The 17,011-nt window shown below is 36.7% G+C and overlaps 1 protein-coding gene across 1 annotated transcript in view; it reads right to left on the bottom strand.

Annotated features, from left to right (window-relative positions):
- Positions 1-438: 438 nt before the first annotated feature.
- LOC122817006 (ataxin-1-like) overlaps positions 439-17,011 on the bottom strand; it is a 53,411-nt gene continuing 36,838 nt past the window's right edge. The window contains exon 2 of the mRNA XM_044090117.1: positions 439-2,819. Within this exon, the coding sequence (XP_043946052.1) occupies positions 2,427-2,819 (393 nt within the window). The 3' untranslated portion in view covers positions 439-2,426. The remainder of the gene's footprint in view (positions 2,820-17,011) is intronic.

The raw sequence follows: 17,011 nt of genomic DNA, 5'->3' as shown, positions 1-17,011 counted from the left end.
TTGCTAAATGATTAGTGGGGCATACAAAGTTGAAATCTCTGCATAATGAAATAAGTTGGTTATGAGATTGCCATAGTTACAATGTCAACAAACAGCATGTACGACATGGGGTGGTGGTGGTGGTACAATCTTCCCTGATGATATGCTGTTCAGTGCTTAGTAAGAAAACAACATATTTGTGTGGAAACAGCTGTTTAGTGCAGTTAAAAATATTTGACAACGAATACGTCCTTCCTTTAGTCTGTTCCCCTATTTATTGTGAACATTCAGAGCTGCAGAAATATATTCAGTGATATTTACAATATTTATTTTCTGTACAGTTATCTCCCTGGCAATATTTAAAAATTCTAGATAGAATGACTGAATTAGAAATAGTAATAATTTTGGAGAACAAAATGAAACAAACCAAGACAGTATAACACAGTGAAATCTGAGAAGTACGTCTAGGTTCATTTATTTATTTGTTTAAAAAGTTAAAAACAGGAAATGGCACAGAGAGAAAGACACAGGTCATATCCAAGTGTGACACAGGTAAGGCTCTAAGGACTGTAACAAAGTGACAATAGGTAAGTGTGCTAGATGAATAAAGACTTCTGTAGATTATGTTCAACTTCTTTCACAGTGCATCATCGGTACCAACATTTGGTGTAGTCAACAGTTATGTGGCAGCTAAATCCCATGCTGCATGGTGAGGTAGGGGGCAAATGCAGTTATTTATTGAAATGTATCTATTTGTTTAAGTTAGTTTACTGGGTAGAACACTGATCAAACAATGACCATTTACAGGCTCAGCCTTGATGCATTATGCTAGAGGTTGTAATTTAAGGATTCTGAGAAAAGAAATAAAAAGAAAAGGCAAAAGTAGGCGGGGACAAGGAAGTGCAAAGTGTTTCCTTATCTGTGTGATGTTTAATAACACAGAGGATGCTGATTATGGGTTGGAGATAAGGTATACTTGATGAAAAATAAACACTGAAGACAGAGAAAAGTGGATAGCACAGGAATATGTGTTTTACTTCTAATAGGAAAAGTATATGTAAAAAATGTATGTTATTTATCCATCTGTGTGTGTATGTGTGGTGCACATGTATCTGCACATATCAATCATAATTTATAGAATATGCTCTATAGGAAGCAAGAATATGCGCAGATTGAACTGTTGCTGATTGTTCATAATGGTGGAGGGGAAAATATTAGAGAAAGCACCAGAGACTGCATTGTAGTTCATTGACTGTAAACTAAAAGACATATTTTATTTTATTTTGTATTTGGTGAAACCTTCTGGTTTCCCTAAAGACCAGGAAGAATTGCCAACCGTTGGTGTAACTTTGATTTGGATGACATCTACATTGACAACTATGAAAGGGTGCATTGCCGAATGACTTAAAAACAATAGGTTCTAAACTTTGTAAAGGAGACAGGAGGATGATAATTATCAGAATAACTTCTAGCATGCATAAGAGAGCAAGCAGACCATTCTTTGAGGATTTAACTTGAGCCGTTTTAACCGAGACACTACAGCATGTGTTAACTGTCTTCCTGTATATTACCACATAGAAGGATGCCAATGTGTCCAAGTACTGTCTAGACTAAATTGTAGGATTCAACATAATCTGTTTCATAAATGCATCCTGTGAGTAAGGCTCATCAGTTGATTAATTTTTAAAACAGACATTACTATACATAACACCATATCACTATAGACAGTGTATAAACACCATTCCCACAATAACTTGCTGTTTGTATACATGATTGGAGTAACAGACTGACCCAAATGTGAAATAAATCAGGTCACACTAAAGCTCAACAGAATAAAGTAATGAATATGCAATACCGTTTCAATCTTAAAAATTAAACACAGCACAAAGTTCACTACTTAAACCACTTAGTAATACAAGAACTTTCATAAGGTTAAAATACCTTTACAATATTTTTTTTATCTTGTAGGAGCTGCAGTTTGGACACTTTACAACCGTAAAGAAGATTAATGTTTATTTCTATTAGCAAACAGCACAGTGTACAGTATGCAAATTTGTATTGTACAGGGACATGGCATATGAATAGAAACTTATCATTTAATTTGGAAATGAATCACATATCTCAGTCTGAAGATGAATCACTCAGGTTTTGAAATGTAATATAGAGTAAAGGCAAGAAAAGTGGGTGTATTCTTGTTTTAATATGTTGTGGTTTTTAAGTTTCATTGTGAGCTATGAACTTGCATGCCCTTGTTCATCTGCATAACCTGTACTATCGAGTTTGTACCTTTAAAGTAGCTCTTTAAAAGGTTTCATTGCTGACATTGAAATTAACAGTATTCACTGGTTTGAATTTTGACATTTATGAAATGAAGAAGGAGAATCCACAGCACCATATTTCTTGACTGTGACCTTTACCATTTTTGAAGATGCAGCTGAGGAATGCTCCTATGTACAGTAAAGCTGTGGAGCAGACTGACGTCTTCGCCTACTGAGAGGCACAGCAAGTTGTGAAACATTTGTGTTTAAAAACGCCTTATGGCTTCCATACTCATCTGTGTTTTCCTGGAGAGGCATCTGATTTGCTTTGGAAGAACAAGGTGGATGTTGGATAGAACTAGCAGTAGTGGGCCTTTCTGAAGTTGTTGGTGTGTAGAGACATGTTGTGGGTAAGGTGAATGAACTTGGTGGATCCTTCAAGGCTAATGTTATGCATGTGTCACCTACAGTTATCTTTTGGCATGGAAGTTTATAGATTTGTTCTGTCTTTTCTGGGCAGCAGGATGACCATCCTTTGTTGTGGACAAAAAATGGATATTCCTCTAGGACGTCAAATGTTACCTGCATAGGAAAGGCATTTTGATAGAAGTTATTAGTGTAAAACAGAAATATGCACATACAGACACAAACACAGATACACGTCCACATGCACACACACACACACATGCACACACATGCACATGCATGTGCACACGCCCACTTGTGTGCGCATACACACACACACACACACACACAAAAAAATAAAAATAAAAAAATAAGCAAACTGATGGATAAATAAATTAATTAATAACAAATCAAAAGGATAAATAAATAAATAATATACAGAACTCAAGCAGTGTAACCAGTGCCAATGCACACACAATACTTGTTAGACTTTAAATATCATCAAAAAAGTTAGCGTACAATAAATAGAATAGTCTGAATTCTGCTATGTTGCATTTTTCCATGGCAATTTTCTGCATAGTACTTGAGATAAAAATAACATGTTAGCTGACACATAAATGCAATATAAGGCCCAGCACCTTTTCAATTGATATATAGGTATATATTACATATCTATATATCTATATCTATATCTATCTAACTATATATATATATATATATATATATATATATATATATGTATATAGTTCACCTAGTTACTTGTTTACCAGAAGCAAAATCTACACCACAAAAGCATAACAGATAAATAATGGAAGATTTGTCAAACACTTTGTGTACCAGCCATCCTCTAGTGCTTTAAGGATCATTTTTACCAGCCTGTATGTGATGAGTAAGTTTCAGATCCCATGACCCATAATGACCCATGGTACCTTAATTAAGTTATGTGCCAGTAATTACTGTGCACAACTAGGAACTGTGGTGCAAACTGTGGGATTTTGTCTGCTGCACTACTGATTAGTGAGCAGTAACAGGATGTCTGGTGCACCTGTGATTGTGAGGGTGCTGTCTGACACAGCTTGCACTGATTGCTATGAATCAACCCATAATAATAGTAACAAACCAAAATGTGTGTGAGAGCTTTGTAACAAACTAGAATAGTGAGATATTTTATTGTTGCTGTCTTTTATCAGATTAGAATATCAAAATGTGAAAAAGTGGAATTTTTTAACAATCTTTTTTCACAATGATCGTATGCCGCGGTGGTACTTCTTCCTTTTTTCTCCATATAAAATGTCCTACTTCCAAAATTTGATAATGTTTTTGACCTTATAGCCTTTCAGGAAAGCTGTTTTAGTTATCCACTACCCTTTAATCACACTTGTCAATCTTCCCTGGGAGATCTACTATCTAACATTAAACTGTATCTTCTCACATTCGTACATTTTTTCAGATTTATACTCGCTCTGGGATTTCTAGAGTGCATGTTTTTGATGTTGATCCCCTCCCTCTGCCCTTTTTTTCTCCATGGCTGTACCTACCGAGCTCTTCTCCTTTTACTTTGGATTACTTCTGATGCAGATTCAGAACCATTTTCATTACTCTGTTTGAACTGCATTTAACCTGCCTGTGCTCTAGTACTAATGAACATCATAACAGTCTACGTTATACTCCAGATGGGCATATATATATATATATATATATATATATATATATATATATATATATATATATATATAGCAATAACATCTTCCTGACCTTGGCAGGTTGTGCCTGATCTTATGGTTCCCAGTTTTCCACATGATTTCCTGCTGCTTTCACACCCATCACTTACCTTTAGGTCATCTATTATGACTGCTCCATGCCCCTTTCTTTATTAGTGTCTGCCATTATTTCCTTGCCAGTCAAATAAACTTTGTTGTTTTTTTCATATTTTATGCAGTGAATTCAGGCTACAATATCTTAAGATATACCTTCTATCTTGTCAAGTCTCTTCTTATCGTTTTTACACTTTTTTATGCATCATCTCTGTGGCACAGAACTGTCTCATCATCAAAAAGCAGTCTTTGCCTCCAGCACTTTCTACAGTTTCACCAGTAAGTATAATGTAAATGATAACTCCCACTAGGTACTGACCTTTAAATTCTTAACTTAACACCATCCCTTTATCCGCGTAGACCCCCATTCACTGTGGCTGTCTGTTTCTTTCCAATGTTTTATAATGCTTTCACTCTAGGAGCCACTGAAAGTCCTAATCATTTGCTCATTGATTTCATTGTGATAGAGTGACAAAATAGAGGCAGCAACAAAATAAATACTTGTGTGTATCCTCAGGAAGAAAGACTCCAGGAGTAAAGGAACAATATTTCTGCTCTTCTGAGCCCTGGTCAGTCCAAAGCTTGAGTATTTTGCACAGTTCTACATGCCACTTAAGGAAAGGAACACTTAGAGTACACAAAAAAGCCAACAGCAGGGTCCCCACTTGACTTATATCAGTCGATTCTGCATACTGGTGATTAGGCTTTTGCAATCTTCTTCACCGTAGCACATAGTAGTTGGTTATGCTTTATATTTTATTAGTCTAGATAAATATATTCTTAAAATGATGAATAACTATATAAGTAGTATTCTCTGCTTGTCTTTTGTTTATCTATCTATGCGAATGTCCATTTTATCAAATTTTCACTTTATGAGAAATCCATTTTGCCAAAACATGAGCGGACAGGTAATCCACTGTGGCGACCCCTAACCGGGAAAAGTCGAAAGAAGAAGAAGAAGGTAAGTGGGTTTGTATTAGGAATCTACATGTGTGCGTATGTGTGTGTGTGTGTGTGTGTGTGTGTGTGTGTGTGTGTGTGTGTGTGTGTGTGTGTGTGTGTGTGTACGCGTGTAAGTGTGTGTGTGTATGTGTGTGTGTGTGTGTGTGTGTGTGTGTGTGTGTGTGTTTATGTGTGTCTTTCTGTCTGTGAGTACTTGTGTATTTGAGTTAAGTAATGGGATAATTTTAGTGTTTTGCATGTGTTCTGGTGTGTGTGGCTGTGCTATCTGGTGCTGTAGTAGTGTTGTGGAAAGTTTTTTAAGATAATGTGTAGGGCTGGAGTCAGGATAAGTTTAGTACACCTCAGTAATGTGCACTAATCCTAACTTTAAGCCTGTCCCTACCCCTACCCCAAATCCTAACCTTACACATTACCTTAAAAAACCTTTATGTAACACTGCCATTATTCAGGCAAACATTTGGTCTGAATGTTTCGGTAGTGTTTGGATTAAAGACTGTAAAAGGAATTTTTTTTTTCTTTTTCCAATCTTTTAGAAATTTGCAGTTGATATTTCAACAGTCTGGCCATTTATTCGTAAGCTTATATATATATATATATATATATATATATATATATATACACGAAAAAACCTCACGAACTGATGAAAAACAGAAACGCAAGGAAACCACACCACCAAAGTGAGCTGTTGCACAGATATAAAACCAACCACAGCGATAATCCAATTATGGATATAAAGTCAAAAAAGGGCAACAAAAATTGATGAAAATAATGTAAGAACTTTTATTTTAAGACAAGCACTTTCGGAAGGCTTCGTATCCTTCCTTCCTCAGACAAAACCAAAACACTAAGTGGCAATGCACATCCATATTAAATAGCAGAATAATTATTCAATTAACTACCTCTAAATTAGGGTTGGCCTCATACAAATTATCTAAACACTCTATAACAATTGTTAAAAAACGGCTTGCTTAAATCCACAGTAACAGTTATACTTTATAAGAGACACAAATGCCTGTACAATACATAAATAAACCCAAAATATCTACATAATATACTTGTACCCTAGCATAAACCTGTCAACCAGCAATAGATTAATAAAAAACTGATAAATTAAACTATAATTATTAAACATTATAATAATGTTTATCATCATAAGTAATAAATATACATATAAATAGTAATGACAATAATAAATCTAAATCAATTCAAAAAATACGTAAATAAAATCAAATTAAACAGTATATACATGTATATTAAAATACATTAAAATACATGGGAGCATGTGTGCACAAGCGTCACTCTTGTATCCCAAATGTTATAACTCCCAGCATTGCTCGTGTGAAAAACACCTATATGGAATAATAAATATACACTCAAACCCAACCTTCAAAAACCAAATAATTATCTCCTTGTAGCTAGAAGTTTTAAAATACAGGTTAATGAAATAGATTCGTTTAAACCTGGAAATATATGCGCGGCCGTCCTTATTTGCCATAAAAGTTCTTCTTTTTCTAGCAGGATCTGCCATGGGCCTAAGTTAGAATCTGCCTTAATTTGCTTTAAGACAGCAAAATTAAAACAGTGGTCTTTGTGCTCAATGATGTGGCAGGCTAATGCGTTATTAACATCCTTCCTGGATACTGCATACAAATGCTCATATATTCTCTTATGCAGTACCCGCTCAGTCTTTCCAATATAGAAAGCTGGGCATTTCTTACAGCTCGCAAGATAGACCACTGCTTTGGAAGTGCAACTAAAACTCCCCATCAGTTTATATTTCACGCCATTTATTAGAACAAAGCTCCCTTCTTGTATAAATTTACAATAATTACAAAACCCGCACCTAGTCATGCCTTTTTGCCTTTGGAAACCAATGTTGTTGTTCTTTTCCAATAGGGCTTTTAAGTTGAACCCCTTTCTAAAAGTAATGTGGGTGAGGTGCGGGTTTTGTAATTATTGGAAAGACTGAGCGGGTACTGCATAAGAGAATATATGAGCATTTGTATGCAGTATCCAGGAAGGATGTTAATAACGCATTAGCCTGCCACATCATTGAGCACAAAGACCACTGTTTTAATTTTGCTGTCTTAAAGCAAATTAAGGCAGATTCTAACTTAGGCCCATGGCAGATCCTGCTAGAAAAAGAAGAACTTTTATGGCAAATAAGGACGGCCGCGCATATATTTCCAGGTTTAAACGAATCTATTTCGTTAACCTGTATTTTAAAACTTCTAGCTACAAGGAGATAATTATTTGGTTTTTGAAGGTTGGGTTTGAGTGTATATTTATTATTCCATATAGGTGTTTTTCACACGAGCAATGCTGGGAGTTATAACATTTGGGATACAAGAGTGACTATTGTGCACACATGCTCCCATGTATTTTAATGTATTTTAATATACATGTATATACTGTTTAATTTGATTTTATTTACGTATTTTTTGAATTGATTTAGATTTATTATTGTCATTACTATTTATATGTATATTTATTACTTATGATGATAAACATTATTATAATGTTTAATAATTATAGTTTAATTTATCAGTTTTTTATTAATCTATTGCTGGTTGACAGGTTTATGCTAGGGTACAAGTATATTATGTAGATATTTTGGGTTTATTTATGTATTGTACAGGCATTTGTGTCTCTTATAAAGTATAACTGTTACCGTGGATTTAAGCAAGCCGTTTTTTAACAATTGTTATAGAGTGTTTAGATAATTTGTATGAGGCCAACCCTAATTTAGAGGTAGTTAATTGAATAATTATTCTGCTATTTAATATGGATGTGCATTGCCACTTAGTGTTTTGGTTTTGTCTGAGGAAGGAAGGATACGAAGCCTTCCGAAAGTGCTTGTCTTAAAATAAAAGTTCTTACGTTATTTTCATCAATTTTTGTTGCCCTTTTTTGACTTTATATCCATAATTGGATTATCGCTGTGTTTGGTTTTATATCTGTGCAACAGCTCACTTTGGTGGTGTGGTTTCCTTGCGTTTCTGTCATATATATATATATATTTATATACACACACATATGAATCCTCTCTTTGGTTGAATGCTCAGAATATCACAAAGTAATGCCGGCACAAATGATGGAATAATCACTACCTACTAGGAAGTTGTGGTACAGTGCAAACTGAGAATTTAGGAATTTGTTCTTTCCCTGCTGTTCTGTGATCTCAAAGTCGGTATATATAAGTAGCAGGAGCATGTGAGGCTGTGGGGGGTGAGGTGTGGAGGGTGTTTACATCCCTACCAAAAAAAAGCTTTTTATTTTTGTTTTGTTTTGTTTTTCTATATTTTGACTTTAAATCTTTTTAGCACAATCATTTTAGGTTAGATTTTGAGTTTTCAGCTGTAGGTGGTACACTCAGATATGTAGGTATATATATATATATATATATATATATATATATATATATATATATATATATATATACACAGTCCAATGAAAAAGTATTTGCCCCCTTCCTGATTTCTTATTTACTTGCATGTTCGTCACACACAAATGTTTCAGATCATCAAACAAATTTAAATATTCGACAAATATTAGACAAAGATAACCCAAGGAAACATAAAATGCAGTTTTTAAGTGATGATTTTATTTATTAAGGAAAAAAAACTATCCAAACCTACATGGCCCTATGTGAAAAAGTAATTGCCCCCCTTGTCAAATCATGAAGTAATTGTGGTCAATCACATTTTTTGGGAAAGCTGAGTTCAGTTTCACTAGCCACACCCAGGCCTGATTACTGCCAGACCTGTTGAATCAAGAGATCACTTAAATAGAACCTGTCAGACAAAGTGAAGTAAGCCAAAATATCCCAAAAAGGAAGACATCATGCCATGATCTGAAGACATTTTGGAGCAGATTTGAAACAAAGTAATTGACATCTATCAGTCTGGAAAAGGTTACAAAGCCATTTCTAAAGATTTGGGACTCCAGCGAAATATTGTGAGAGCCATTATCCACAAACGGAGAAAACATGGAACAGTGGTAAACCTTCCCAGGAGTGGATGGCCTACAAAAACTACCCCAAGAGCACAGCAATGACTCATCCAAGAGGTCACAAAAGAACACAGAACAACATCTAAAGAATTGCAGGCCTCATTTGCCTCAGTTAAGGTCAGTGTTCATGACTCAACCATAAGAAAGAGACTGGGCAAAAATGGCATGCATGGCAGAATTCCAAGGCAAAAACCACTGCTAACCAAAAAGAACATAAAGGCTCATCTCACTTTTGCCAAAAACATCTTGATGATCCCCAAGACTTTTGGGAAAATATTCTGTGGTCTGATGAAACAAAAGCTGAACTTTTTGGGAGGTGTGCGTCCCGTTACATCTGGCGTAAAAGTAACACAGCATTTCAGAAAAAGAACATCATGTTAACAGTCAAACATGGTAGTGGTAGTGTGATGGTCTGGGGCTGCTTTGCTGCTTCTGGAACTGGACGACTTGCTGTAATTGATGGAACCATGCATTCTGCTCTCTACCAAAAACTCCTGAAGGAGAATGTCCGGCCATCAGTTCATGATCTCAAACTGAAGCGCACTTGGGTTCTGCACCAGGACAATGATACAAAACACACCAGCAAGTCCACCTCAGAATGGCTTAAAAAAATAAAATGAAGGTTTTGGAGTGGCCTAGTCAAAGTCTGGACTTGAATCCAATTGAGATGTTGTAGCATGACCTTAAAAAGGCGGTTCATGTTCAGAAACCCTCCAATATGGCTGAATTAAAAAAATTCTGCAAAGAAGAGTGGGCCAAAATTCCTCAACAGTGATGTGAAAGACTCATTGTCAGTTATTGCAAACGCTTGATTACAGTTGTTGTTGCTAAGGATGGCACAACCAGTTATTAGGTTTAGGGGGCAATTACTTTTTCACATAGGGCCATGTAGGTTTGGATATTTTTTTTTCCTTAATAAATAAACTCATCACTTAAAAACTGCATTTTGTGTTTACTTGGGTTATCTTTGTCTAATATTTACATTTGTTTGATAATCTGAAGCATTTAAGTGTGGCAAACATGCAAAAATATAAGAAATCAGGAAGGGGGCATATATATATCCATATGTATGTATATATATATATATATATATATATATATATATAGATATATAGATATATATATATATATATATATATATATATATATATATATATATATATAGAGAGAGAGAAATATTTAGCTATATATATATATATATATATATATATATCTATAAATAAAGTTTCTAATGTAATTGCAAGGACCATAACTGTGATTTTTCAAACTGCAAAACTAAAGCTGCAAATAAGAATATATATATATATATATATATATATATATATATATATATATATATATATATATATATTATATATATAAATCTAAGACTGCATTACCTTAGAATATTCCCCTTTAGCAGTGGTGTGGAGAGTCTAGCCCCTGCTACATGAGTAGATACAGGGAGTGAAATCTTCCACAAAATGCTTGCAAAATTTAACAGTTGGTTTGGTGGTTCTGCAAGTTTACTGTTTATTTTTTCAATTTGAAGCATAGTTTATTTGTTGAACTTTCTGAATGAGCACACAATTCATATAAGGGGCCCCTTTATGTAGACACACACATACACACACACACACACACACACACACACACACACACACACACACACACACACACACACACACACACACACACACACACACACACACACACACACACACACACACACACACACACACACACACACACACACACACATCTGTGTGTTTATAAACTACCGGTTTACTTCACTATCACTATGGAATGTTCAGATATTCTTTTCCTGCATGTATATCAGCTTGCTAGTTTTGACAGCAGGTAGAAATCAGATAATTAATGTCCGTTGGCTTTATCACTGGAACCACTGAATTTCAGCATCAGTTGCTGCAGCACATTTTCTCTCTACTGCTTAAGACCTAGTTTTCCACAAGAAAACAAGGCCACTATCAGTTCTACAGTGTATTTGTGTTTTCCATCAGCAGTGAGTCACGGCCGTTATGTAGACAACCATAAGGATTTTGTACATTTTCTGATCCAAACCCTGTCCCCAACAAGTAACATACTTGCTCACAAATGTTCTTTCAGATTTATAAAGCAGCCTCAGAACAATCCTTTAATACAGGGTCATGCTTTTCTTTGTAAGCTATAGCAAGGCCTTAGTTAGTCTCCATATATCACCTGGTTTCACAGAGAAGTGGCAAGGAAAAACACCAGTGACCAAAGATGCACCTACTGAAATCTGTGATGGAATTAAGATTTGTCAGACTACAAAGGTCAGGTTTTGGTAATGTAGGAATCAATTTTTATCAGTATTCAAAAGACAGTTTCTGAGAATAATGGAATTAAAATTTATTTATGTGCAGCAGGCTGATATAAATCCATTACTTGTAATTGCAAGCAATCCCTCACCTACATATCTCTCAACCTATAGAGCAAGAAATCTGGGCAAAACTATAAATAGTGGGAGGACAAACACCCAAAATAGAGACAATTTTTAGTATTGCTCTTAAGAAATTAAAAACTTAATAAAATAACAGGTTTTGCATTAGTATGAATTTTCTGAAGAGTCTGAAATCTGAAACTCAAATATGTGTCATTATTTTCTGATTTCAATCTTTAATGATTTGCCAGAAAGCCACAATTTTATGAAAAAAGGACCAAAAATATGAAGCAAAATTTTGCACATTCTGCAAAAATCTGTACAGTTCAGATGTATGCTCATCTACTGTAAAACATGTCAATGTGCCTGTCTTTTATAAGTTCTGCAAATGACATTTTAATCACTGCAAAATATAATATTTAATGCTTTGCAAGACTCAGTTTTTGAGACATTTCCTCACTGACTATTTAAGCTATTTCCTTGCCAGTATAACTCTTTTTGTTCCTAAGGTAATTAACTTAACAACCCACATCACCCTGGGATGAGGGGGTTAGTCTTGTCATGAATCCAGCCTATTGGTGGCATGGATCAACAGTTAGTGGTTAGATGATTTTTTTATCTTAAAGGGAACAAGGGATAGGAATTCTGAATGTATGTCCTTTAGTCTCCATTAGATGTTAAAAATGAGGCATTCCTACGAAGCGTCAGTACTTATACACACACCATCATACAGTTTTTTAAAACTGTAACAAGAAGGTCTTAAAGGGAGTGCATTTATTTCTGCGTATATTTGTTTGTGGTTCCATTTAAAACTGTTCATAATTTTATGGTGGAGAAAAGTAAAGTATGCAATATAAAATAACAGGTTTTGCATTAGTATGAGACTTTATATGTAGATTTTTATGTGAGCAGTAATGCTTGCAGTAGTAGGGTTCTTCTAACAGCCCTTTGGTACTGTTATGCTGTGAATAAAAAGGGACTTTTTGTGGGGTATGAGCCTTTCATACTGTTATGCATCTGCTATCAAGCAGCTGGTAGCACCATCAAGATGCCCACACAACATGCAAAGTCTGCAATACCCACGTAACACAGAATGGAATATGTGGGCCGGCAAGAAGAATATGAAAGCTAATGGTAAAGCCCCAGAAATGAAATAAAAATGTTGCACACAGAAACATTCCCCTTCTTAACAATCGCAAGGTGCGTATTTTTCCCAACCCATATGCATACCCTGTACATTTTAACACATCCAAGTTCATACAGAGATTCCAGCAGATCCTTTTTACTGATCACCATTTATCCACTAGGCCGTTCATCTTCTTTCAGAGGAGACCTGAGTAATATTTATACAGATTTATACAGATTGGGAGGAAATCTGGCTAGGTCTCTTGGAAATTTATTTTCTCTTTTTGAGTAACTGCCTCGTGATATTTTTTTTTAATTCTTTTTCTGTCACCCTTGCCGTCTGACCATATAACCTTTGCAATAACCACCTGTTTGTTTCCCATCAATAGGGTGAGACATGGCCACCATCTGGGCAGCCATTAGAGTTTTGTCCATTTTCTAGTCTAACCCTGTCCCAACAGGTGATATGTTTGCACACACATGCAACATCTTCCCTTGTGAGCATGCTCATTCCCAGAGACATGACTTTGTTGAGTCAAGCACATATCCCTGGCCTATACACTGCATACAATGTACCTCTTTCTCCAGTGGCTGCTAGCATTGCAGTAGACCAGATTCCCCACAGGTGGTCATGCCAGACACTCAGATCTGGGCCATCTGGAGCATAGTAACAGGTGCATCCCTCTATGCTGACAAAAATGTCATGTGATCTTTAACATCCACTTAAGCTACCTTTGATCTAGGCAGATGGGACTTTTGCTTAATATCTCACCTGAAGGATGGTACCTAAGGAATGTTGCCTTCCCCCAACATTAATTCTGCACATTATTAGAACATGGTGTGCGGGGACTGAGTATACAGACTGAGGCGTTTGAGCTTCCTAGCCTAAAGGGTATATGTGCAACCCCAAGGCCACTTACTCTAACAGCAGAGGTGTTAGTTGTGCAGTCTCTTCCTGATATATAAAGGTTAGTTCATTAATGTAAACTGCAGATTTGGTTTAATATTAGAACACATCCATTCATATGCCATCCATGGATTACACACTGAGTGCATCTCATTTACTTTGCAAATCTTCAATACTGATATAGTCCTAATCCTCTGATGTCCTCTCCCAGAAACAAAATAAACTGTTTGCGATATTCTTTAATACATTTATACAGTATTGGGTACCTGGTGACATCTAATCCTTATGAATAACTGCTGGGTGCTCATTTTATTAATGTTATTATCAGCAAGGAAAAAAATCATTCTCAATATTTTTTTCTTTCTCGACTGTTTACATGTTATCTGTGGTTAAAATGTCTAGCGTTATCTTCCTGAACCCTTCCTGACTCTTCCAATATGAAGACAGCCCTACTCAAACATACCTTATGGACTTCCTTTCGACCCAAACATGCCTTATGAAACTGTATCATTCTCATTTTCCCTGATCTGAGACAGTGTCCAGAGCAGATCATAAACAGAGGTAAACACTAAGCTTTTCTATAAGAAGTCTCAATTATTGGCTTTTAGCCAACATTTCAATAAATCACAGCATCTTTTTTCACTATTACTTAAAATGTTGAATCTTATCTACAATGTGCCATCTCTGGGGGCTCCACTTCATGAACCATGGATCTGTAGCTGTGCATGTGGATGCAAAGGCATTATGGTATGGCCAAGGATCATCAAAAGGAAGGCTAAGAGAAATGCTCCTGAAATATGGCCTAATTATATAAGGATAAGCAGTATGGCAGAATGATTCAGAGACATAAAAATAGCACAACAAGGTGCTTCAGACAGAGACCTTGTACACCACTATTTCTTTATGAAAGAGAAAGAGAGACAGAGAGAGAGAAAGTTGTGTGTTGCACATTTAGTGCCAGTCATAACTCCTTTTTACTGTTTTTACTTAGGAGTAGCATTTACATTAGTTGTTAGCTGGATAACATTTGTTAGGGGCTGTTATCTCAGACAGTGTCCATGACAGTAAGCACCACTACCATCTGTCCCACAGAGGAATCAGAGTGCATCTAATTTAGTGTCACCTCAGGGATAAGGGCATAGCTGATTGTTATTCTTATAGAAAAAGACACCACACGGGACCTTGTAGACATGTGCCATCTTCACTTGGAATCCCATGGGATGTGTAGAATACTAGCCCTTCTGGACACTAGAGTATGTGTAGCATTGACTACCCCCTTGCTATGGGGACCTTCCAGCAGCCATCAGGGATGTGATTGGTATTTCACAGATATCTGCCTCATGAGTACTATACCATTTCCTTGATGTCATGTGCAAGAATATGGAGTAACATGTGTGGTTCCAGAAATCATGTGTGAGAAACACAATTCTGTGTTCTATGAAATAGCTCATTTCTCTGAAGTTATAGGGGTCAGTGACTCCACCCACTTTGTCATCACTGTCTTCCCCAGTCTACACAGACAGCTGTATAGCAACCAGAAGTGTTTCCACTCCATCAAATACCAGGTGATGTGCAATCCCCAGAGTATAATTGACAATGCATCTGTGCACCATCTAGGCAGGTTCCATGATTCCCATATCTGACACACATCCTGCCTACACCAGTGGCTTGAGAAAGGTAATTTTCCACAGGGATATCTCATTGATGATGTCTTGCAGCCATGGCTCATGACACTGGTACAGAACCCATGAGAAAAGCCAAGATGATATACAGCTTCACACTGTCACAGACCTTCAACATCATTGAGCATATCTTTTGATTGTTGAAGGCTTACTTCCACTGCCTAGACTCCTCAGGGGGTAGACTGCAGTATGCTCCATAGACCTGCAGCAAGATACTTACTATATACACAACACTGCACAGTCTTCTGGTATGCAGACAGCTAGAGCAAGGGCTGCTGTCAGAGGCCCAGACAGACCTGAGCCAGTAGTACAAGAAGTACTAGCTGAGGAGTCATTGGAGGAACCATCTGTAGGGCAATGCTCACACAAGGCTGAGGTGGGTGAAATATGTTGTGGCACTGGCAAACAGGAGGCGTCTGTTCCAGAACTATGGGTCAGAATAGAGACAACAAAGATTAAAACTGATACATGCAAGACTATACCAAGATTATGTAGCACAGTGCATTGATTTGTCACAGTGTACATCAGACATTACTTAACCCACATAATATGGCAGTGCTGGCAGGCCACAGTTGTCATCATTTGCATAGGTGGATTGGGACACAGTGACAGAGACCAGCAACAGCTACATAGGTGGAAGGGCAGATAGACTTGGAATGTGAAAGAATTATTAAACTACACAGGTGGGTGATTTGGTGAAGCCATGAATACTGTGCAGTAAGGGGATGGAGCTTTTTGAGAGGGCAGGTGGCCAGATGTTGTGAGCAATTGCACAGTACTGATACAAGGTGAGAAAACTGCACTAGATGGCAAAGTGCCGCACATGCATTGGTGTGACAGGGGTTGCAGGTCCACAGGTGGGAAGTATGCTAAAGATTTCCGCAGTGACATTAGTGGCATCTTTCTGTGGCTGAACAACAGACCTGTACATCCATTGATTTATTCCTAGTGTGACAGCTAGTTTTGGCACTATGGGGATGCCATAGAACTGATGTTCACTTATATTATTCTCTATGGTTGTTTTTTCTCACTCTGTGGTTGTGCCACTGCCCACTGCTGGTACATGAGCTGGTGATGACAGTGTATTTTGCGTTGGACTGCCAGGAATGTCCAGTTCATCATAGACATTAGAGAAGCATGGACAGGTAACACAGGCAGCACAGCCATCTCAGCAGATGTGGAAGATAGGCTGCATGCCACCATTACCATTACTGACAGTGGCACTGAACTATGAGACTGTGCCAAGATTCATCTGGCATCATCATTAGGCTCTGACACTGCACTGACATCTGATATAACCTATTCATTGAGGCTGAACCCATAACCATTACCCCTGTGAAGGCAGATAAATAAATCCCTGTATATACAACTGATGATAAATGAGAATCCTGCACCCCAGTGCTGCAACATCATTGCAGGAATCAGATTATACACAGATTTATGGCAAATGCACTGTCTGTTATATC

Source organism: Protopterus annectens, chromosome 12.part0, assembly GCF_019279795.1.
Source record: "Protopterus annectens isolate FY-2018-M chromosome 12.part0, PAN1.0, whole genome shotgun sequence".
Lineage (NCBI taxonomy): Eukaryota > Metazoa > Chordata > Ceratodontiformes > Protopteridae > Protopterus > Protopterus annectens.
Note: the sequence above shows the minus strand (reverse complement) of the source record. Positions and strands in the feature narration are given on the sequence as shown.